The 23013-nt window shown below is 46.2% G+C and overlaps 1 protein-coding gene across 3 annotated transcripts; it reads left to right on the forward strand.

Annotated features, from left to right (window-relative positions):
• Nucleotides 1-3504: 3504 nt before the first annotated feature.
• Nucleotides 3505-21216, forward strand: PEF1 (penta-EF-hand domain containing 1). 3 transcript variants are annotated; one of them, XR_014023419.1, is made up of 6 exons: nucleotides 3506-3610; nucleotides 15301-15586; nucleotides 18421-18576; nucleotides 19040-19183; nucleotides 20237-20666; nucleotides 20829-21216. XR_014023419.1 is itself a non-coding variant. In XM_081305135.1 (5 exons), the coding sequence occupies exons 1-5, from the start codon at nucleotides 3587-3589 to the stop codon at nucleotides 20148-20150; spliced, it is 678 nt and encodes a 225-aa protein (XP_081161261.1). In that variant the 5' UTR covers nucleotides 3505-3586; the 3' UTR covers nucleotides 20151-20230. The 3 variants fall into 3 exon arrangements, 2 of the variants coding, with proteins under 2 accessions (XP_081161261.1, XP_081161260.1); XM_081305135.1 differs by lacking the exons at nucleotides 20237-20666; nucleotides 20829-21216 and adding an exon at nucleotides 20083-20230 and having other exon boundaries at nucleotides 3505-3610; XM_081305134.1 differs by having other exon boundaries at nucleotides 20237-21216.
• Nucleotides 21217-23013: the final 1797 nt, after the last annotated feature.

The raw sequence follows: 23013 nt of genomic DNA on the forward strand, positions 1-23013 counted from the left end.
CCTTAAAAAAGAATAATTCAAGTGACAAGTATGAAAAATTAAGATTCAGTGGTGTGATGAATGAATGGAACGTGTGTAGGGAGGCAGAGTACTTTAGATGTGGTATCAAGGAATGGCCCCCACTGAGGTAATAGTTCAACTGAGACCTGGATGACCAGGAAGAGTCAACCAGTGGAAAGTCAAGAGAAAATATTCCAGAAAAAGCAAAGAGCTAAACTAAAGATCTGGAGGTGAGAATGAGCTCAGTGTGTTTCAGGGATGGTAACTAGACCCATGTGGCAGAAAGGAATGGAGAAAGACAACAATGGCAGGAAATGAGGCCCACAACACAAGGCAGGGTCTAGGTCATGTAGAACCATGAAGGTCATAAGGATGAGTTCAGGTTTTATTGTAAGAGTAATGGGAAACCCTCGGGAGTTTAAGACAGGGAGTAACATTATGTGACTCAGAGTTTAAGACGATTACTCTGGTTACCTATGGGAATGGAGTGTGGGGGAAAGTGAAACCAGGAACACTGGTCAGGAGGCTATTGTAGTGATTCAGGCTACAGATGATGGTGTCTTGGACTGGAAGGATAGTGTAAACAGGGAGAAAAGAGCAAACATGGCATATTTTTTTTTAACTAGAGCAAGTGGAGATCGGGGAGTGAAACAGACAACAATGAGCCTAGGGTTTTGGCCTGAGAAACTGGATGGATTTTCTGAGATGGAGAGGAATGGATTTTGAGGAAAACATCAAAGAGAACTCTTATACAAGGCAGGTCGGAACATGGCACAGCCACAGTGCCAAGTGCAAAGACAGACTGGCAAGAGTGGCTAGCTCTGGAGCTGGAGGGAATGTGGGAGGGTTAGTAGAGGGGGGGATTGGAGTTGAGACACAGAATGAAAGGAGTGGTTTGACCTTAAGTCTGCGCAGGGACAAAACGCTCATTTTCAAATTTACATATTTGTAACTCACAGCTGAGAAAACAGACTCAGAGAAGAAAAAAATTCATCTGCCCAAGATCTTACCATTAGAAAGTGATAAAACTAAGATCCTCATATTAAAACAAAAGTGTCCAATAGTGGAATTGTGTGTAGGAGGGTGGAATGTTGACTGTGAGACCTAAAACTGGAAAAGTGATAAAAAAAAGATTGGCCTTATTTTGCCAGTGTAGATGAGAAGCACATATTGCAGGTTGTCCATGGGCAAGTAGATGATCAACACTGTAATTCTGGAAATGTCTGGATTTATGATAAGATGGGCCTGACTGGGTAACGCCTTATAACCCTAATTTATTCATTTGTTTATGTAAAAAGCACAGTGTGGGCATTGCAGATACAATGACAGGTAAGACCAGACACAATTCTTGTCTGAGTGGAAGAAATTAACAAAACAACCGTAGAAGTGGGCAAACAAGTATAGAACCTGAACCCCAAGAGACAAGTACATAATATTGAAATCACTTAGGAACAAAGATTTGATCTATCAAGGTGTGAGGATGGCCTTAGGCTTTTTTTTGAGCCTAAACAACTCAATTTTAAAAACTCCAGTCTAATCAGGCATGCCTAACAGAGCCCTCCAGTATGGCCTCAGACAAGTTAGTTCCCCTCACCCTGATAAATAGAGTGAAGTCCCTGGCAGGCTATCCTCACCTAAGAGGGAAAGGTGAGAAGATCAGGGTGGAGACCACCAGACCAGATGTTTCTGACCTCAGGGTAAATGATGTCATGGAGAAATCCAGTGGTAGCTGATAAGAATTGAAAGAGGGGTCAAAAGCCCCCAAATTATTATTTAGTATAAATAATAGTTAATGAACAGGATTCATGCCTCATCAGGAGAGCCTGATGAGGACCTGGTCTGACATCCCATCGCTTGTCATCGTTTTTCCTGATCCTCTGTGTGATCCTCACAGCTCTCAAACTCTACTGCCTCATCTGGACCTTGGTGAGAGCCTCAACTTCCATATTACCCTCTCCTCAACCGGTCATCCACTCCACCCCAGGAGAAGCCTGCCTTGGTTCTGGAGCTGATCACCGTGGTCTGAGTGTGCATCTGCTGGACTTAAGACTTTTGATCTGACATTTGAACTTAGTATGCAGAGGGAATGTCTGTCATTAGCCTGTTATGATTAAGTATATTTACACTGCTTAAAAATTAATCTAGAATTGTTTGCTGTGAATTAACTAATCTAGAATCATTTGCTGTGCATTGATTATGTCTATTGCAGTAGCTAGCATTAAGGATTGTCGTTTTCTTGATTAAAAACCTATAGAGAGTTAGCCAATCCCTAAAAAACAAATGCCCAATGTCTTCTCTGATACAAGGGGGGTGATTCAAAATGGGGTAGGGAGGAAGAGCATGAGAAGATGATTATCACTAAATAAGGAAGAGAGGTGGGAGGGAAAGGGAGGGAGAAGGGGAATTGCATAGAAGATGGAAGGAGACCCTCATCGTTATACAGAATACATGTACGATGAAGTGAGGAAAAAGAAAAAAAAAAAGAAGTGTGTCACATTAGATTGGGTAGAGAAGTGATGAGAGGGGAGGGGAGGGGAGGGGAAGGGGGGAAAGGAAGGACAGCAGAATAAGATAGACATTATTATTGCTGTGGGTATATATGTGACTGCATGACCAATGTGTTTCTGCAACCTGTACACTCAGAAAAATGAGAAATTATACCCCATCTGATTCAAATGTATGATTTGTCAAGATCATTGTACTGTCATGTGTATCTAATTAAAACAAATAAAAAATTTAAAAAAAGAACCTTCAGAGTGAAATTGTATTGAGTAATTTGAGTGAATAAAGCACTGAAAGGGGCAAAAGCCTGGACATTCTTTATTTCTCCCCCTCGACTACATACATCCCAATTTTTTCCCCTCGCACACAAGGGGACCAATTTACACTTCCTTGCTAAGACCTGGGCATCCCGATCCCAGTTCTAGGCCACAATTTGTCGCGACCTCACAGTGAACAAGGACAAGTAAGTCGCTGCCTTTCAGAACCCGTTTCCCCATTTATGAAGAGGTACCAACAACCTTTCTTCCTACTCTTACAGTTTGAGGTTTTCTCCAAAGTCCACAGATCTGTGCACCACCCCAAGGGTTCGAACTGGTATCGGCGTCTTGACACTAGCGATGTCATGACGCCACCGCCTCTACCCTTTCCAGGAGGCCTCAGTTAGTTCCTCAGTAGTCAAGGCATCCTAGGGCGGGAACTTGAGAAGGACAGCAACTACGCCACTATCATGCGTCCAATTTGCCAGGTTATAACATGGCCACCGCAGCAACACCCAACCCAGGCTTCTCACTAAATATCCTGACCTGGTCAGCCCTGGGACCTAGTTCTGGACAGGAAAAGGAGAAACAAGCGCGCCGGCACAACCCTCAGAACCCCCGCAACCCTCTACAAGTCTTTTAGCATTTCTGGTAAATCCAAGAAGCACCCGCCCACCGCTCTGTAGCGTCACTTCCGTCGGCCGACTTTGCCGAAGATTGACAATCCGACTGTCCATTCAGATACGGCTTCTCCCCCAGACCCAGCGAGGGGTGGCTTTGAGGGCAGGAAGCCCCGCCTATCACCAACGTATCACGTCAGAGTCGCCATGGCCAGCTATCCGTATGGGCAGGTGAGTGTGCTAGGGGCCCGCGAATGCAGGTAGAGGCCTAGCCCCGCTCAGCCCAGTCCCGGCCCCTGGACTCTTCTTTCTCCCGGCGTTGTTTGCGCCTCCTCACGTTGAGGTTCGCTTCAGCGAGGCCTCGCGCGAGGGAGAAGGAAAAAGGGACTGTCGGTCGCACCCGGCTCACGTCACACACCCTGCTCAAGTCGCGTCCCGCCCCATCTGACGCCTCGATTGGGATGATTTGGGAAACTTCAGACCCTACAGATTCAGGCTGGACCCCACAAATCCGGTCTGGGCCCGTCCTGGGCTCCACACCCTCCCAAGGCTCCCGTGGACGCCCTGGGCGGGGTCTTCCGTGCTGATAAGGTGTTTAGCGCTCTGGTTTCTTCGAGGTCATTAGGGAGTCGGATAAGAAATACAGATTTTCCTACTCACGTACTGCTTCAGAATAATCAGGAGAAATTGTGGTGGTACCAAGATCCTCAACTGAGCTGGTTTGATCACTGACATAGCTCAACGTCTCCATTTCACACTTAGGAAAAGTGAAAACCAGAGAAGACATAGTTTATCTGAAGTCACCAAGTACTTAGGCAGCAGAGCCAACGACAGAACCTGGGCTGTCTACAAATGCCTCTTCCTTACTTGACAGTTTATTTCAAACCAGCCAAGAACACTATAATATGATTCTGTGGCCAAAATGCTTTGTTAGGTGGCAGGATGTTGATAGGGTAATTTAGAGGGTCCACCTCTAAATTAGGGCCAAATAATAGGATCTTTCTCAGAGCAGTTTTGAAAAGAATGAGGTGATGCTTTTACAGCATTTGGCACAAAGCAAGGTGTAACATGTTGCCTTTTAGAGTTTTGATTTTTACTAGACTTTTTTTTTTAAGAGAGAGAATTTTTAATATTTATTTTTTAGTTTCCGGCAGATACAACATCTTTGTTTGTATGTGGTGCTGAGGATCGAACCCCTGCCGCACTCATGCCAGGCAAGCGTGCTATCGCTTGAGCCACATCCCCAGCCCTTTTTCTAGACTTTTAAGATGGTCATTTCCGGGAGGCCCTCAAAACAGCCCCCTCATTTTACAGAGGAGGAAACAATCTCAGGAGGGGTTCTAAGTTGTCCAAAATCATGTAGTACTTTAGGAGATAAATTTCATGCAGGAAAAATTGGAAAACAAGATCAAATGTGATATTACTAAACTCAACTGACACACCAGAAAATGTAGCAAGAATCACTCCAGAAGGTGCACTCCTATATCCAGTTTACAGGACATTTGGACTTCTATTACATCTATCATGAAGGCCCAAGTGTCATACAGAGATTGTTATCCCCAATTTATTACTGAGGAACAAGCCCAGAGAGGTTAAGTGGCTTAGATGTCACACATAGCAAATAAGGGTGACACCAGGGCTAAAACTTAGAATTCTTTATATATATATTGGTTGCACAATACTTTTATTTTGTTTATGTAGTTGTATGTGGTGCTGGGGATCGAACCCAGGGACTCACACATGCTAGGCAAGCGCTCTACCACTGAGCCACAACCCCAGCCCCTAAAACTTAGAATTCTTTAGAGAGACCAGCATGGGCTGGGTTAGGAGGAATTGTATCATAGCAGTGTTTCCCAAACCCCTTTCCATTTGCTGGGTCTTGTGAGATGTTAATAGTTATTGTTAATAGAGGAGAATTCTGTGGTCAAAAATTTTGGGAAATACATGTCAAGAATAGATTTATTCATTATAGGACAGATTAGAATTCTTAATTTGCTAATGTACATTGTAACTCTTCCAGAAATAAATAGAATATGTATTTTATATCAGTCATTTTTATGATATTAGCATTCCTGAGAAATGCAATTTTGGAAAACATTGCCATAGTACATTGTTTCTCAGTGGCTGGTCTGCATTGGAGTCATCTGACAGCTTGTTAAAAGAACCTGTCTGCACGTTACTGAGCTTTGGGGATGAGTTGTATGCATCCTAGAAAACTGGCTCAAGTCATCAGGTCAGACACGACTGGACTAGAATCCTAACTCTGTCACTTAATAGTTATGTGTCCTGGGACAAACCATATAAGGGCCCCTAAATCTTAGTTTCCTCACATGTAGGATGGGAGAAATAATATCTGTATGAAGGACTGAAATGAGGAAGAAATGCAGCAAAGCCTAAAAGGAGTTTGGCACATTGCTTATACATGCTTGTGTGTGGTGGCAGCTTTTGCTTCTGCATTCTGTTACAGTATCATGTTGCCTGGACTTATGCTTGGAGAGAAATGTCAAAAAGGAATGCGGGGAGAAAAGGGTTCTGGAATAGAAGAAATGGTGCTTTTCCCCCCTCCACCCCGCTTTACTTTACCTGCTGACTTGTCCCAGGTATTCTAAGAAAGAAAACTGGTTCAAGTCATCCAGAGGTTTGGTCACTGCTGCCTCTTCCCACCTGCTACATGGTCCTGGAGGATTCCCACCCACTGCTAGGAGTCACAATTCCTGTAATTTTCCATTGCCTTCAGCCCAGGGTACTCGAGCATGGACTGATTTTGGAGTAGTAAACTTTGCTCTTGTGGGAGAACCAGCTTGAAGGATTTCTTAAGAGCTTGATCTCTGAGGCCAGAGAGATTTGATTTCAAATCTCTGAAATTTTTTTGCAGAAGAATGTTGCAAAGGTCTGAAGTTTGGTTTCCCCTCTTTTGAAAAGAAATCATAACAGTATCTACCTCAGAATTCTCATAAAGATTAAACGTGATAATCCATATCAATTGTGGTATGGTGTTTGGTATGTAGTAAATATTCTTAAGTGGAAGAGGTATGTAGATAGGTTGATTATAGAATCAGTATGATAAGTATTAAATGGGAATAAGTATAAGGTACTAGGATAGCAGGATACCTTAGTTTAGGGGTGCAAGAAGACTTTTCTGGGAAAACATTGCCATTGTTTCTCAGTGGCTGGTCTGCATCAGAGCCATTTGACAGCTTGTTAAAAGAACACACTTTTAGGGCCCACCTCAGACCTGTTTTTTACCCAGGAATCTGTATGTTACTAAGCTTTGGGGATAATCCAAAAACTGAATCACCAGTAGGAGTTAGCTAGGTGAAGAAGGAAATTGTATTCTAATAGAGGAAATAAGTTCACAAAAACCAGGAAGCAAGTAGGCCCAGTATTTGGGGAGAAGTTTAAGATCAGTCTAGCTGGCCATGGTGGGGCCCACCTTTCGCCTCTGCTGCTTAAAAGGCTGAGGCAAGAGGATCGTCTGAGTCCAGGAGTTCAAGACCAGATTGGGCAACATAGCAAGACCGTGTCTTGAAAAAAGAAAGAGAGAGAGAGAGAGGGAGGGAGGAAAGAAAGAAAGAGAAGAAAAGAAAAGAAAAGCAGTTTAGTAGTAATTGTGACAGGGAAAGGGGCAAGAAATAAGACCAGAAAGATAAGCAAGGGCCAGATCCCTTGTATGCCTTTTGGAGAGAGTGAATTTATTCTAAGGGTAGCAGGGGAGCTCATTTGTCCTTTGGAACTCTTACTGTGGAACACTATGAGAATGGAGAGACTGAGGCAGGAGAGACTGAGGCAGTTTGAAACCACTGAGGTAATCTGGGCTAAAAAGAACAGTGACCTGGTGAAGGTTGATTTGAGGTGCGTTCAAGAGGTAGAGTTGATAAAACTTGGTGTTTAATTGATGAAGGGAAGAAAGAGAAGGTACCCTGGAGGGTACTAGGGCTTTGGGTTTAGGTGACTGAGGTAGATAGCAGGAAATGGGAACACAGAGGTAGGCATAGTTTTGGCAGGAAGCTCAGGAAGCCTTTGGATATGTGGGTCTGCAGCTCAGGGGAGATGAAGCTGGAAAGAAAGATTTTGGAGTGTCAGCACAGAGGTGGTCTTGGTACAGTTCTTGGCTCATTTTTCTTTGTTTGCATGTTTCTGTCCTTTAAATATTTTAGGAAGCTCTTCTGGTAAGTTTGGGCACCTTATGTCTTCTTGTGATCGTTCAACCCCTTATTTGGGCTTCTGGCCACTCCAGTAGACACTTGACGGGAAGCTCCAGGGCACAGGCTTCTCTTTCAGTGCAGCCTCCTTCCTTCCTCAGCAGGACTCAGCAGGGATCAGCCTTTGATACTTCTGGGCCTCAGAAGGGTCTTGCAGGTAGAAGAATGAGCCTTTGGAGCTAAAAGTGGGGGAAAAAAAACCCATGCAGGACTTTCTGAGTGGGTTATTGGGGGGGGGGGGCATGAGCTCTTTATCACTAGCGGGAGTGCAAATAGAGATTCCAGTGGTGCTGCAGAGGCAGAGACTGTGTTATCAACTGAGAGGTTGGACTGAAGGGTCTGTGGGATTTCTTCCAATATGTGACTTTCAAACTAGACCTTGGTGCTGGAGTGAAAAAAGAATATGAGATTCCTCTGAGACTCCCTGATTTCTGGGCCTGAAGGCTCTGAAAGATCACCTACTCCAGTCTTTCCCCTCTGAGCCTGTCCACTATAGAAAGCCATCATATTTGACACAGGCATTTTACACAATCTGTGGTGCAGGAACATGCCAGGCACCCCTTCATGCAGACACTGTTTAAAATCCCAACTTGCCCATTCTAGCTTCGTGATCTTGGGCACATTGTTAAACTCTGTGCTCCTTAATTTTCTCATCTCTGAAATGGGAATAATAGTATTTAACCTTATAGAACTGAAAATCAATGAAAGTTGATTGAATTGGAAGCACCTAGCAGAGCTTTAATAATTGTGTCCCCCCTCCACAAGCTCCTAATATATCAAATGTAGCTTATTTGCAATTAGCTAAAGACCTAGAGATGCTTTTTTGGTGATACTTTGGAAACCATGGTTACTGAATGAACCCCTCCTGCCTTTTTCTCCCCTCTTTCACAATCTTATATTTATTATTTTGAAATCCTTTTGGAAAAACTCTCAAAGGGTTGGCAGCACTGAGTAGTATAAAAGAATGTGGAGTCAGGGGCTCTGTTTTTCATTTCTTGTTCAGACATTTACAAAGAACTCAGTGACCCTGGGAAAGCACACTTCCTCTCATCCTGGATTGTGTATCATCAGTTGGTGGCTCTACTTCCGTCATCTGTGCAAGCTAGAAACCTGAGTCATTCTAAACACTTCCCTCTCCTCACTCCCCCTCCATCTCTTGCCTAATCTAATTAGTTGTCAAGTCATGTCTAGTCTATCTCTGAAATAGCTTCAGAATCCATCCTGGTCTCCTTGTTCCCAATTCTCTGTCTGGTTCAGGTCCTGCCTGCCCAGTACCTGGGCCCCTGCCTCCCCCACTAGCTCATGTCCACATCTCTGCTGGTTCTCTAAACAGGGCTCTGCTTTCATTACTCCCCTACTGGAAACCCTTCTGTGGTGCTGTTTTCTTCAGCATAAAGCCCAAACACTTTGAGTGGTAGTCATTTGTTCAAATATTTATGAAGGTTTGCAGGTGTCAGGCACTGTGCTGGACCCTGGGGTACCTTGATGAATGAGGCCCAGTGTTTGTCCCTAGGGAGCTTATTGTTGGGTGGAGAGATGCTAAATAGATAGAAAGTACTCTTTGGCACCAAAGGCATCCACTGACTGAAGGGCGGGCAGGAGAGATGCTTGGTCAAGGAGTGTGTCAAGGGCCTTTCTCAATTCACACTGGTTTCTTCCCACCTCTGCACCTCTGCTCTTCAGCCCATTCTCTGACCACACTGTGCTTGCTTATGTAAGTCTGTGCTTTATCTTTCTTTAGCCTTCTGTCTGGAGCGTCCTTCATCATCTTCCTCTTGGGGGAATGCCCATGCATCCTTCAAGGACCAACTCCAATGTCACTGCTGCCTCGGCTGAGAAGCCTTCCTTGACTCACTTCAGGCATCATTCATAAGATTGCTTATTTATTCATTCAGCAAACAAAGTAAATTCCTTCATAGCATGTAAGAAGAATTTGCTGACACCGATCAGATCATATCATAATTATCTTTGGGTACTCAAAGGCAGGGTCCCATTTAGTTTTATGCCCTCAGGCCAAGCACAGAGTCTGGTATAATGTTGCTCTAAAATGCTTGCTGAATGAAGTCATTTAATAGCTCTGTACCTCAGTTTCTTTATCTGAGAAATAGGCCTCCTGACATCTTCTCAGGGGATCGTTGGTGATATTCTGCCAATAGTGTTTGAATATGTATAATGCAAGAAGAGGATTTAGTTACTCTCAGACTGTCCCAGACACACAGGTCTCTGTCTGGAGTGTGGTAGCTGGGAGGGCAGAAGAACTGCCTGGGTGCATCTGCTTTGTGGTCCTGGGGATGTGTCCCAGGTGGAAGGGCTGGGCCTCAGATGTCCTTGGCTAGGACAGCTCATGGCTTTGCAGCACCAGCTTCCTGGCATGGTGTTCAGCCTGTCCTTTGGGTATGCCCAGATACCGCAGAGTTCCCCCCCACCTCCATCTTACTCTGGGATACTGTTGCTTAAGGGAGGAGCACTGTAGCTGGAGGTACTGAGAGTCTTCAGGTGCAGATTGGTGGGAGTGGTTTGGCACCACCTGTGCCTTCAATTCAGAGAATGGCTTGGGAAAGTTCCTTCCTCTCTCCAGGTCCAGAGGGTTAGGTTATGTGACTGGCCTGCAGTGTACCTCTCTTGTCACACCTCTCAACCCACTTGGGAATCTTGTTTTTTTTTCATGGTACTGGCAGTTTGATGGGGATTGAACCTGAGGGTGCTCTACCACTGTGCTAGATTCCCTTTTAATTAAAAAAAAAATTTTAGTTGTAGATGGACATATATCTTTATTTTTACATGGTGCTCAGGATCGAACCCAGGGCCTCACGAACCCAGGGCCTCATGCATGCGAGGCAAGCACTCTACCATTGAGCTATAACCCCAGCCGTCCCTTTTAATTTTTAAATTTTGAGATAAGGTCTTTTTTTTTTTCTTTTTTTTTTAATTGGTTGTTCACAACATTACAAAGCTCTTGACATATTATATTTCATACATTAGATTGAAGTGGGTTATGAACTCCCAATTTTACCCCAAATGCAGATTGCAGAATCACATCAGTTACACATCCACAATTTTACATAATGCCCTATAGTAATTGTTGTATTCTGCTACCTTTCCTATCCCCTACTATCCCCCCTCCCCTCCCCTCCCAACTTCTCTCTCTACCCCATCTACTGTAATTCATTTCTCTCTTTGTTTATTTTCCCATTCCCCTCACAACCTCTTATATGAAATTTTGTTTAGCAATGAGGGTCTCCCTTCATTTCCATGCAATTTCCCTTTTCTCTCCCTTTCCCTCCCATCTCATGTCTCTGTTTAATGTTAATCTTTTCTTCTTACTCTTCCTCCCTGCTCTGTTCATAGTTGCTCTCATTATATCAAAGAAGACATTTGGTATTTGTTTTTTAGGGTTTGGCTAGCTTCACTAAGCATAATCTGCTCTAGTGTCATCCATTTCCCTGCAAATTCTATGATTTTGTCATTTTTTATTGCTGCATAGTACTCCATTGTGTATAGATGCCACTTTTTTTTATCCATTCATCTATTGAAGGGCATCTGGGTTGGTTCCACAGTCTAGCTATTGTGAATTGTGCTGCTATGAACATCGATGTGGCAGTGTCCCTGTAGCATGCTCTTTTAAGGTCTTCAGGGAATAGTCCGAGAAGGGCAATAGCAGGGTCAAATGGTGGTTCCATTCCCAGCTTTCCCAGGAATCTCCAAACTGCTTTCCAAATTGGCCGCACCAATTTGCAGTCCCACCAGCAATGTACAAGTGTACCCTTTTCTCCACATCCTCGCCAGCACTTGTTGTTGTTTGACTTCATAGTGGCTGCCAATCTTACTGGAGTGAGATGGTATCTTAGGGTGGTTTTGATTTGCATTTCTCTGACTGCTAGAGATGGTGAGCATTTTTTCATGTACTTGTTGATTGATTGTATATCCTCCTCTGAGAAGTGTCTGTTCAGGTCCTTGGCCCATTTGTTGATTGGGTTATTTGTTATCTTATTGTCTAATTTTTTGAGTTCTTTGTATACTCTGGATATTAGGGCTCTATCTGAAGTGTGAGGAGTAAAAATTTGTTCCCAGGATGTAGGCTCCCTATTTACCTCTCTTATTGTTTCTCTTGCTGAGAAAAAACTTTTAAGTTTAATTAAGTCCCATTTGTTGATTCTAGTTGTTAACTCTTGTGCTATGGGTGTCCTATTAAGGAATTTGGAGCCCGACCCCACAATCTGTAGATCGGGGCCAACTTTATCTTCTATCAGACGCAGAGTTTCTAATTTGATATCAAGCTCCTTGATCCATTTTGAGTTAACTTTTGTGCATGGCGAGAGAAAGGGATTCCGTTTCATTTTGTTGCATATGGATTTCCAGTTTTCCCAACACCATTTGTTGAAGATGCTATCCTATCCTTCCTCCATTGCATGCTTTTAGCCCCTTTATCAAATATAAGATAGTTGTAACTTTGTGGATTAGTCTCTGTGTCCTCTATTCTATACCATTGGTCCACCCGCCTGTTTTGGTACCAGTACCATGCTGTTTTTGTCACTATTGCTCTGTAATATAGTTTGAAATCTGGTATCGCTATACCGCCTGATTCACACTTCCTGCTTAGAATTGCTTTTGCTATTCTGGGTCTTTTATTTTTCCATATGAATTTCATGATTGCTTTATCTATTTCTACAAGAAATGCCGTTGGGATTTTGATTGGCATTGCATTAAATCTATAGAGAACTTTTGGTAATATCGCCATTTTGATGATGTTAGTTCTGCCTATCCATGAACAGGGTATATTTTTCCATCTTCTAAGATCTTCTTCTACTTCTCTCTTTAGGGTTCTGTAGTTTTCATTGTATAAATCTTTCACCTCTTTTGTTAGGTTGATTCCCAAGTATTTTTTTTTTTTTTGAGGATATTGTGAATGGAGTGTTTTTCCTCATTTCCATTTCAGAAGTTTTGTCGCTGATATACAGAAATGCCTTTGATTTATGCGTGTTGATTTTATATCCTGCCACTTTGCTGAATTCATTTATTAGTTCTAGAAGTTTCTTTGTAGACCCTTTTGGGTCTTCTAGGTATAGAATCATGTCATCTGCAAATAGTGATAATTTAAGTTCTTCTTTTCCAATTTTTATGCCTTTAATTTCTTTCGTCTGTCTAATTGCTCTGGCCAGTGTTTCGAGAACTATATTGAATAGAAGTGGAGATAGAGGGCATCCCTGTCTTGTTCCGGAGAGATAAGGTCTTGTTAACTTGCCCTGGCTGGGCCCAAGCTTGCCATCCTCCTGCTTCAGCTTAGTTGTTGGGATTCCAGTGTGTGCCACCATGCCCAGCTTTGTTCATTGTTTTAGTCCGAGCTCAAATGCCACTTTCCTATGGAAAACCATCCCTGATTTTACCCTCTTTCCTTTGAAGTCCCATGTCACTGTGGCTTATGTGTGCATGTTAAACACCTATTATGCTAGTCTGTTAGGTGTTGTGGAGTATCTGCATGCCTGTCTGTTAACTACAAGCTCCTTCAGAATGTCCATTCTCCTTTAAATCCCACAGGGTTTACCTTTGCTGACAATAATAATTCATATAATAATAATACAGCAAGGATTTATTGATCATTTGCCTTATGTTGGAAGAACTGTTTATTTCCATTAGTGGTTTTAGGACTCTTTTGAGTTACTCTGAGGCTTCTCAGTCCTCTCAAAATCTAGGCAGGGAGTCCCAAGTGACCAAGGATCTGGAACCCCACCTGGCTACAGCCAAAGCAACTTTCTTTGATCAATTGTATTTATTTTATGTCATCAAAGGATTGTTTAGCTGGACTGGGGATGTGGCTCAATCGGTAGCGCGCTCGCCTGGCATGCGTGCGGCCCGGGTTCGATCCTTAGCACCACATACAAACAAAAAGATGTTGTGTCTGCCGAAAACTAAAAAATAAATATTTTTTTTTAAAAAAAAGGATTGTTTAGCTAAAAATTAAATTAATAGAACTTTGCTGTGTTTAATTCTTGTAATTCATGGCATAACCATTGAAGAAAGGATTTATCATATTTTATTTGTAAAGAGCAGGTTCAGAGAGATTAAGCCACTGGCCCATAGTCATGAACTCAGCTGGTGAGAAGAGAGTTTTGAATCTGACTCCACTGTCTGTGAGAGCCTTGCTGCCAGCCCTAGCAGTCTCTAGGAGGAAGCTCCCACAGTGCAGAATGGGGAAGGTGGCAGTGCCTGCGTCTTGCCTTCCCCTGTGAAGCCTCCCTTGGGCAAGCAAGCCCCTTTTTAGAGGAAGTATGAGTTTGACCTTAGCCTTGAGGGTAATTGAGAAGCTGTCAGACACAATAAAAAGAGAAAGCCATAGTTTTCAGTGCTAGGACCCTGGGGTACCTACAAGTTGATCTAGCACACTTCTAGAACCTGTACCAAGCTGGGCACAGTGGCATGTGCCTGTAATACCAGCAACTCACAAGTTCAAGGCCAGCCTTGGCAACTTAGCAAGACCCTGTCTCAAAACAGAAAATAAAAATAAAAAGGACTGGCGGTGTGGCTCAGGGGTAGAGTGTCCCTGGGTTCAAACCCCAGTACCACACACACATAAAAGAACCTGTACCGTTCTCTGATCCTCAGCTGGGCCGGCTCTCCTCTGTGTCCTTGAGCTCAGCTGGTCTGCAGATAGGTTAGGGCTGTGCTCTGCCAAGCCCTGTGCTGGCCATTTAGGGACATGCAGCGGGACACTTTGAGCCTCAAGAATCCCTGGATAGAAGCATGCAGAGATGGACAAGAGAGTGTAATGTCCCCTTGTATTCTCTAATGCCCTGACCTTTGAGCCAGGAGACCTGGGTTCTGGGCCCAGCTCCTCCACACAGTTGGTATGTGACCTCCCTGGACTTGAGTTGCCTCCTCTGTAGATAGAGATATTATTAATAGTTAACGTGTATCAAATGCTTACTCTGTGTCAGGCCCTATGTCATGGCCCTTTGCATGACTGGTCCCGTTTCATTTATGTGGCAACCCAAGGTAGGCACTATTATTATTTCCATTTTACAGTAGAAGATCCTGAGGCTTAGGGTAAGTCATTAGGCTAGTTAGTAAGTGACAGAACCTGAATTTGAACTGAACTTTTTTTTTTTTAAACCATTGGGCCCTATTGCCTTAGGAATAGTGTCTCCCTGCCTGCCTCAGAGTTATGAGTGAGGATAGGAAAATGTTCTTGCATCTTGAGCTGGTGGAGCTTAAGGAAGACATGCTGTGTGTATATCCATTCTGTGGCTACATCACTGGTGACTGATGAGGGTCACAGCTGTGTGGTAGAGTCTGCATTTGTGCTGTGAGTTCTGCAGATAGACATGGAGGTACCACAGGGTGAACACTTGGGATCCCATTTGATTCATTTGCCTGCTTATTCATACATGCTCAGTATTTACTGAGCATCCTTTGTGTACTGGTTGCTGGGGATAAAGTGGCAAACCAGACATGATCCCAGCCCTTGTAAAGCACCTTGGTGTGCAAGAAAGGGGAGTCAGGAGGGCAGGATTTCAGCCCTGACTCTGCAGACATTGGTGGTGTGACCTTGGATAACTTATCCCTTCTGTAGAAGCCTCAGGTTGCCCATCGAGCAAGGGGACTATAATTCCAACCCTACCTGTAGAACCATTTGAAAGAACGGCAGTGGGATCAGCTATGGAGTGCCGTACTGTGGCTAGTTTCTAGTTTATCATTCTGACTGATATCTTGTTCTTCCTGCAGGGCTGCCCAGGAGCTACAGGACAGGCACCTGGAGCCCCTCCGGGTAGCTACTACCCTGGACCCCCACATGGTGGAGGGCAGTATGGCAGCGGAGGTTATGGGGGTCCTGCCCCTGGAGGGCCTTATGGACCACCAGCTGGTGGAGGGCCCTATGGATACCCCAATGCTGGGGGGCTCCCCCCTGGAACCCCAGGAGGACCATATGGTGGTGCCGCCCCAGGTGGCCCCTATAGTCAGCCACCTCCAAGTTCCTATGGTGCCCAGCAACCTGGGCCTTATGGACAGGGTAAGTAGGATCTTAGGTTCTGGGTGCCTCTACCCAGCTTCTGAGTCCCATCCTGTCCTTCATGTACGGGTGTGCAGGCACCCTGGTCTCTGGCACCAGAGCATCTTGCTTCCAGCTTCAGCCTGCATCAGCAGAATGAGAAGATGTCAGCTAACTTGGCTATGGGAAATCTCCTCAGCTCACAACAAGCAGTAATTTCTATTGCTTACTCACGCTTATTTACTCTTGCTCATATGTCAGCAGCTGCAGGTTGGCCGCTGAGTTTCTGCTCCATGTGTCTTTTCACTCTGGGATCCAGGTTGAAGGAGCATCCCCTATTTGGAAAATGTTATCCTTGTGGCAGAGAAAAGGATCAGGAAGCTAGCAGGGATGGACAAAGGCTTTTTAAATTTTTATTCTGAAGTACCCTATATGTGTTATCTATTCACATTGTTTTGGCCAAAGCACACCTCCTGGCCAAGCCTGATAGCAATAGGATGGGAATGGATGCTTCTGCCGTGGAGAGGTTCTGCAAGTTGCCAGGCAGTGGGAGAACATGTACAGTGCTTTTATAAGGAGGAGGAAATCAGCAAACAGTTGGAGACAGTAATGTAGTGTACCAGGGGACAAGCCCATTCTTGTGTGAGGGAGACTGATCACTATCTATAGAAAGGCAAGATGGCTTAATTGTTGAAAGCTTGTCTTTTGGACACTTACTGACCTGACCAAACTGCATCTTTGAGCCTGAGTGCCCATACCTGTAAAATGGGGCAATGCCACTGCCTCATGGAGTTGTTCGCATGGATTCAATGAGAATATACAAGTAATGGCACAGTGTCCAGGCCATGGGAGGGGCTTCATTAAATAATATTCTCTGAGAGGACTCGTTCTAGGGCATTCTCAGCAAAGAAGTATGTGGCATTTAATGTGATAGCAGATATGGCATGGACCTTGCTTTTAAAAAATGCTGAGGCGGGGCTGGGGCTGTACCTCAGTGGTAGAGCGCTTGCCTAGCATGTGTGAGGCACTGGGTTCGATTCTCAGCACCATATATAAATATGTAAAATAAAGGTCCATCAACAACTAAAAAATATTTTTAAAAATGCTGAGGCAAGACAGGAGGATGAGATAAGGGAAACAAAAAGCAGAGAGACTGGAGATGCGGTACTGGACAGGAGAGGGACAGAGACTTGGAGATTCAGTGGAGGCAGAGCTTTGGGTGTGGGCTATAGCCTCCGTGAAGATTTCTGAACAGTCTCAGACAGAAGGCCAGGGAAAGTGGGTACCAGTGCCCTGCTTCCTCTCTAAGCCCATTTCAGTTAGCTCCTTGACAGAATGATTGTTCCTGGGAGACTAAGCCACCAGCAAGGCAGCCTGGAACCACTTTGGTGCTTGGGAAGGGCCTCCAGGGAGTGTCCTGCTGGGAAGCAGGCTGCGTGTGAGTTTACATGCACAGGCAGGTGGTCCAAGGGGAGCTGCTTGAACCGGGGGTTCTGAGCAGTGCCAGCCAGTGGCATTTATCTTCTTAAAGCCCAGAGTGTCTGGTCATTTGCTTTCAGCTCAGCAACTTCACCACAGATTTCCACACTTTTAAAAAATCCTGTCTCTGAGCCCATAGGAAAATGAGCCCCAGCCCTGAGACGTCCTCCAGGGCCTGAGGCTTGTGTTAATCCCTAGGGCTAGAGAGGAGGGATGGCCTTGGACTCTCTGCCATTCACCCTCTGCTGCTTACTCTCTTGCCAGTGCCTCCTCCTCTCCTCTTCAGTGTAGCCAGCTCATAAAGCAAGATCCAGACATCATCTGCATTGGAGTCCTGGAAGGACCATGTCTGGTGTTAGAGACCACTGTTCTGGAAGACAAGATTTGACCCTTAGCCGTGCCCCTCTGCTCCCAGGAGGATCCTAAAGGGCCTTTCCAGCCTCCTCATCTGTCATCAACCCTTCCTTCCCACAAACCAAGACCCCTTGGAATGCTCTTAACACACCTGTGCCTTTGCCACCTGTTCTTTTTTCTCCCCGCCTCACTCCTGATCATCCTCTCAGACCCAGCTGGAATATTCCTTCCTTAGTGACAATGTCTCTGATGGCTCACATTCCAGTCCCTTTGCTAAGGAACTTTGCTGTTATCTCATTTAATCATCACAATAACCTTGGGAAGTGGGTTCATTTTAGAAATGGGGAAATCAGTACTCAGAAAGTTACACATTTCACCTGAAGTCACACAGACTAGTAAGGCTAGTAAGGATGAGAGCAGGATTTGATTATAAAGCCTAAGCTCCACGACACACACATGGGTTGTAGAAACTCTCTTTCTGGGGACTATGAATCTCACTCCCCACTGACACTGCCTGGATTTTATCCAAGGAGTTGAGACCAGCCCCTCAGTCAGGCAAACCTTTTCCCTTCTGGCCTCGCCTTCTGGACTGGACAGTGGTTTCCATCCTTCACAACTACCCATGATCCTTTCACATGTACAGGAGCCTCTTTTCTGGCTAATTAGTATAAGTTCTTTCTAAGATGGATAGACTTCTTTGCTTCTCCTCTTTCATCTATTGCTGATCCCTCAGTTTACCTTCCCCAGAGAATTCTTGACATGCTCCAAGGGGACAGGAAACAAACAAAGAAGTGACTGGGGCACTATACAGAAGTGTGAAGTACTCTTGGGGTAGAAAGCAATTGCAAATACTTTTGAGTCTACCTTGATGCCTTTTCCACCTGAGTAAGAATTTCAGCTTGATGGTGGAGATGTGGGTAGGAAAGGAGACAGGGAGGCACTGAGGCTGGCCCTGCCCAGCATTTCAACAGGTTGGCCTAGAGGCCTGGGTCTGACTTCCCTGGTTCACACCCTTTTCCCAGGTGGTGTCCCACCCAATGTGGATCCTGAGGCCTACTCCTGGTTCCAGTCAGTGGACTCAGATCACAGTGGCTACATCTCCAAGAAGGAGCTAAAGCAGGCCCTGGTCAACTCCAACTGGTCTTCATTCAATGACGAGACATGCCTCATGATGATAAGTGAGTCCCAGCCCTTCCTCGTGGGATTGAGCTGGTGCACAGCCACTGACAGTGGACAGTAGGTGGGTGGATGGTCACTTGGGAGAAATTCTTTGGCCAGGGAAAATTTCAGGGATAAAGTGGGGTTCAAGGTGATTTCCCCTAAATTGAGAGCTGTTTCTGTCCAGACTAATAAGTCATAGGCTGATTTGGTTTCCCATTCTGTAGATGGGCACTCCCACCCCTGGCAGGAAACGGCTGGGTGGGGGGCTCAGCGTAGATCAAGTTCTTGGGGCTCAGCCTTGAACCCTGCAGAGAAAATGAAGTTCTGAGTGGAGTGGGGCTGAGGCAACCAGGGAAGAGGCTTTTTTAGCCCTTGATGCTCGTGTCTCAGACCTGCAGTCCTATGGAGTCTTCTACTGCAGCCTGGGAAAGGGGCTGCTTCAATGGTACCCTTGGCCATCCTTTGCCTTCTCCCCCTCAGACATGTTTGACAAGACCAAGTCAGGCCGCATTGATGTCTATGGTTTCTCAGCGCTGTGGAAATTCATCCAGCAGTGGAAGAACCTCTTCCAGCAGTATGACCGGGACCACTCAGGTTCCATCAGCTACACAGAGCTGCAGCAAGGTGAGGACCATGCAAGGGCATGGTGGGCAGGGCAGAGCTGGACTCTTCTCTTTAGTTCCTAAAACAGAACACGTGCCCTTTCATGTGTCCACCCGTACCACAAAATGCTGTCCTAGTGCAGGCCCACTCTTGGAGAATAGTCTGTGTGGCTCTTCCCTCTAGTTCCCAGCATATAGAATGGAAAGAGCCCTGAACAGGGTCTCAGAAAGCAAGGTTCTGCTGCCACCTCTGCCAGAGGCTGTTTCCTTTTTGTCTCCAGGACCCATAGCACTCTAAAATTGCAGTTGAGCCAGGTTTGGTTGTGCACACCTGTAGTCTCAGTGACTCAGGGGGCTGAGGCAAGAGAATTGCAAGTTTGAGGCCAGCTTTAGCAACTTTAACAGGACCCTGTCTCAAAAAATAAAAAGGACTAGTAGCTCCCTGGCAAGGCACTCCTGGGTTCAATCCCTGGCACAGGGTGGGTACGGAGGTGGAGTGGAGTAAAAGTTGAAGCTGAGTAAGATGACCTAAGAACACAACTCCAAGTCTGGTTCTGATCCAACGCTGGGTCCACAGCCTGCCATCTGAGCCCAGACCAGAAGGTAGGAGGACTGGTAGCTTGTGTGGTTAGCTGCCTGTTAGAATGGGGCTAGCTATTGGTGAGAACCCAGTGGGGAGCTTCCTCACCTAGGAGAGAGAAAAAGCTACAGAGAATCTGGTCCTTTGCCCTGCCATGGGTTTCAGTCAGACTAAACAGGTGTGTGGGTGGTGAGAACACCACTTCTGCCCCTGGCAAGAGGGAGGGAGGGATCAGTACTGGCACTACTCTTGCCAGCTTCTCTAAGGGAGATTTGGAGAAAGAGGGAGGGGGCCTTCCAGCTAAGGGGAACCTCCAGACAGAGCCCCTCTTGGTCAGACAGAGCCTGACCACCTGAACAGACCTGCGGGACTTCTCTGGCCTCCTCGTGCTTCCATGCCTGTATCCTAGAAGTCCCCTGCTCCGTGTGCTCCGGTGCTGCTGGTCAGCTCACAGCAGGTTTTTGTGTGTCTGCTTTGTGTGCCCCTCCTCTCCAGCTCTGTCCCAAATGGGCTACAACCTGAGCCCCCAGTTCACCCAGCTCCTGGTCTCCCGCTACTGCCCACGCTCTGGCAGTCCCGCCATGCAGCTCGACCGCTTCATTCAGGTGTGCACCCAGCTGCAGGTGCTGACTGAGGCCTTCCGAGAGAAGGACACCGCAGTGCAGGGCAACATTCGGCTCAGCTTCGAGGACTTCGTCACCATGACAGCTTCTCGGATGCTATGACCCAGCCTATCTGTAGACAGTGGAGCACACCAAGGACCTTTCCTGGCTCCTTAGAGTGGGAGAAGCATGTGGGCCTCTCTTCTTTTCTTTCCCCTCCTAAAAAAATTCTCCCTAGCTTGATGCAGCACTGTTCCCAAAGAGGGTTGAGGATTCTGCATCAGAGCCACCAAATAATGGATCCCTGGACTGTGGCCATACAGGTAGGAAGGAGGCTGACCTAGGAGAGGACTGGAAATTGAGTGTCCTGACAGGCCTGAGCAATCGGCTGTGCCTCTGGCCCTTAGCTCCTCCCCCCCCCCGTGCCCTGACACCAGTGATAAGTGTTCTTCAGCCTCTTACCGTTAGCATCTGCCTTCCCTCAGCGACTGTCCTGTCAGATGAGCCCAGCTTCTCCAAAATGGAATTTGACCAAGCTTGAGAGAGATTTGCCTGTGGGACCAGTGGCTTGGATTCCTGCTCATTCACATCCACAAGTCCTTGTGTGTGAACTTCTAACTGGGGGCTGTCCCTGCTCAGGGAGCTGGGACAGTCTGCTCTCTGGGTATCTCAGCCAGGCTACTGCCCTCCAAAGCTTGGACCCTTCAATTGCCTGCCATGCTCTGCTCTGCTTTAGTTCCTGGAGGACAGATGTTACCTCCCACTGCCAATGCTGTTTTTTGTTTTGTTTTGTTTTGTTTTGTTTTAATGTGTGAGTTATCATATGGGGCCAAAAGTCCAGTGAAACTGTAAGCTTCAATAAAAGAATGAAATTCTGTAGTCCCATGCTTTCCTCCATGACTTCGCAGCCACCAGTTCCTACTCATCTACCCACTTATTTATTCTTTCATTCAGCAGATATTTAAGTCCATACTGTCTACCTAGCCATGCAGAAAGAAGCAGCCTGGGGGCTGAGACTGACAGGACTCCCCTCACTTGTCAGGGTGAACCTGAGGTGTTGGGTGGCTCCTGGGCCCTGCCAGGTGTACTTCCATACAGCTGGGGGTCAGCCCGAGAGTCTGTTTCATGGAAGTTGTAGGGCTGGCCTTTGGGGCTGGAAGCAGCCACCCCAAACTTTGCACAGCATGGCCTTTTTATTATCTCAGGCATCAGTTTTGTTTTCCAGACAAACTCCATTATGAAGCCATAACTTCTCCCCTTTTTTATTAAGTACAGACGTCTGTACCTGCCAGTTGGATCTCTAGATCAGCATGACACCCAGACTACATTGGGTGTCTGTAATGAACTGACAGAATTTCAATCAAAAGCTAAAGACACCAGACATTCTAATGTACCAGGGGGGCCTTATCACGGGAGGTGGTGTGATTATCCTTTGGCTTTTGGAGATGAAGATAAGCGCTCTGAGGCCTTTAGCAGGACTGTCCTTCCTGCAGAGGGTGAGGGGTGGTGTGACTATTTTGCAGGCCAGTGAGGCCCAGCAGGCATGGCAGGCTCAGTCTGTTCAGCCTTCTTCCTCTCCTTTGGGCTCTGTGGTGCTGGAATCCCACAATTAGATGGAGCCAGTTCTCAAAGGACAACCCTCATCCAGAGCTAGAATCCCCTCCAGGGTCCCCATGGGAGTCCAGTCTCTTCTTTTAATTCTCCAGTAACAAAAAACTCAGGGCTTTTCCAGGTAGCCCATTTCCTCCTGTACTGGTAGAAACCTCCTGATGTGGATCCTAAAATTTGCCACCTTGGAAACACCAGCCACTGGCTCCAGTTTTCTCTTTCGGGCCACCTGGGACATTCGTTTCCCCTTCTGCATGCCAATCCTCTAGACAGTGAAGCCTGCCACCACATTACCCCAAGACCCCTAGGCCAAGGAATCCCCAAGGTCTTCAGCTGCTCCTCACTGGGCATCACTCCCCTTGCCATGCCCTTTAGTTCATCAGTCCCCAAAGTGAAGCCTAAGACCCCCTGTTGTTCTGGCTCCATCCTGCAGAGCAGAAGCAGAACTGCAGTCATTAGAGGAAACTCCTATTGTCTCTCTTTCTGCTGAACCAAGTGTCCACTGAAAACTATCTTCATTTTTTCCTTTTACATGGTGCTGGGGATCACACCCAGAGCTTTGCACTTGCCTGGCAAGTACATTACCACTGAGCTACAGCACCACCCCAAACCTGTCTTTAGAATGGTGCCAATCACAGTCCCTGTCTCTCTGGTCAGGGCAGTGGAGGGCTCCAAGACCTGGGCTATCCTTGTGGGTCTGGCCTTGGGGCCTGGTCCTTACACTTTGTTCTTGCACCGTGCACCTCCAACCCTGCCTACAAACTTTGCCAACAGCCTTGGACTCCAAGGGCAGTGGGAACATGAAAAGGACAGGATAGCCTGTCACTCCTGGCAACCATTGCATGTCCATTGACAGCTGGAGCTGGGCTGGCGAGTCTTGAGGGCCTGTGACAAGCAGCACACTGTCCACCTGCTCGGGGCAGGGTGAGACGCCTAAGAAGCTGTGCCTAGGCACTCCTGGGTGGGCCTACAGCTTGCCCTGCTTCTTAACAGGTGAAGTCGGGGAGCCCGGGACTCCATTAATCAAGTGAAGCAGACCTGGTGGCAGGCACGGCCGCATCA

The sequence above is a fragment of the Spermophilus citellus genome (assembly GCF_964194105.1).
Source record: "Spermophilus citellus genome assembly, chromosome: 9".
Lineage (NCBI taxonomy): Eukaryota > Metazoa > Chordata > Mammalia > Rodentia > Sciuridae > Spermophilus > Spermophilus citellus.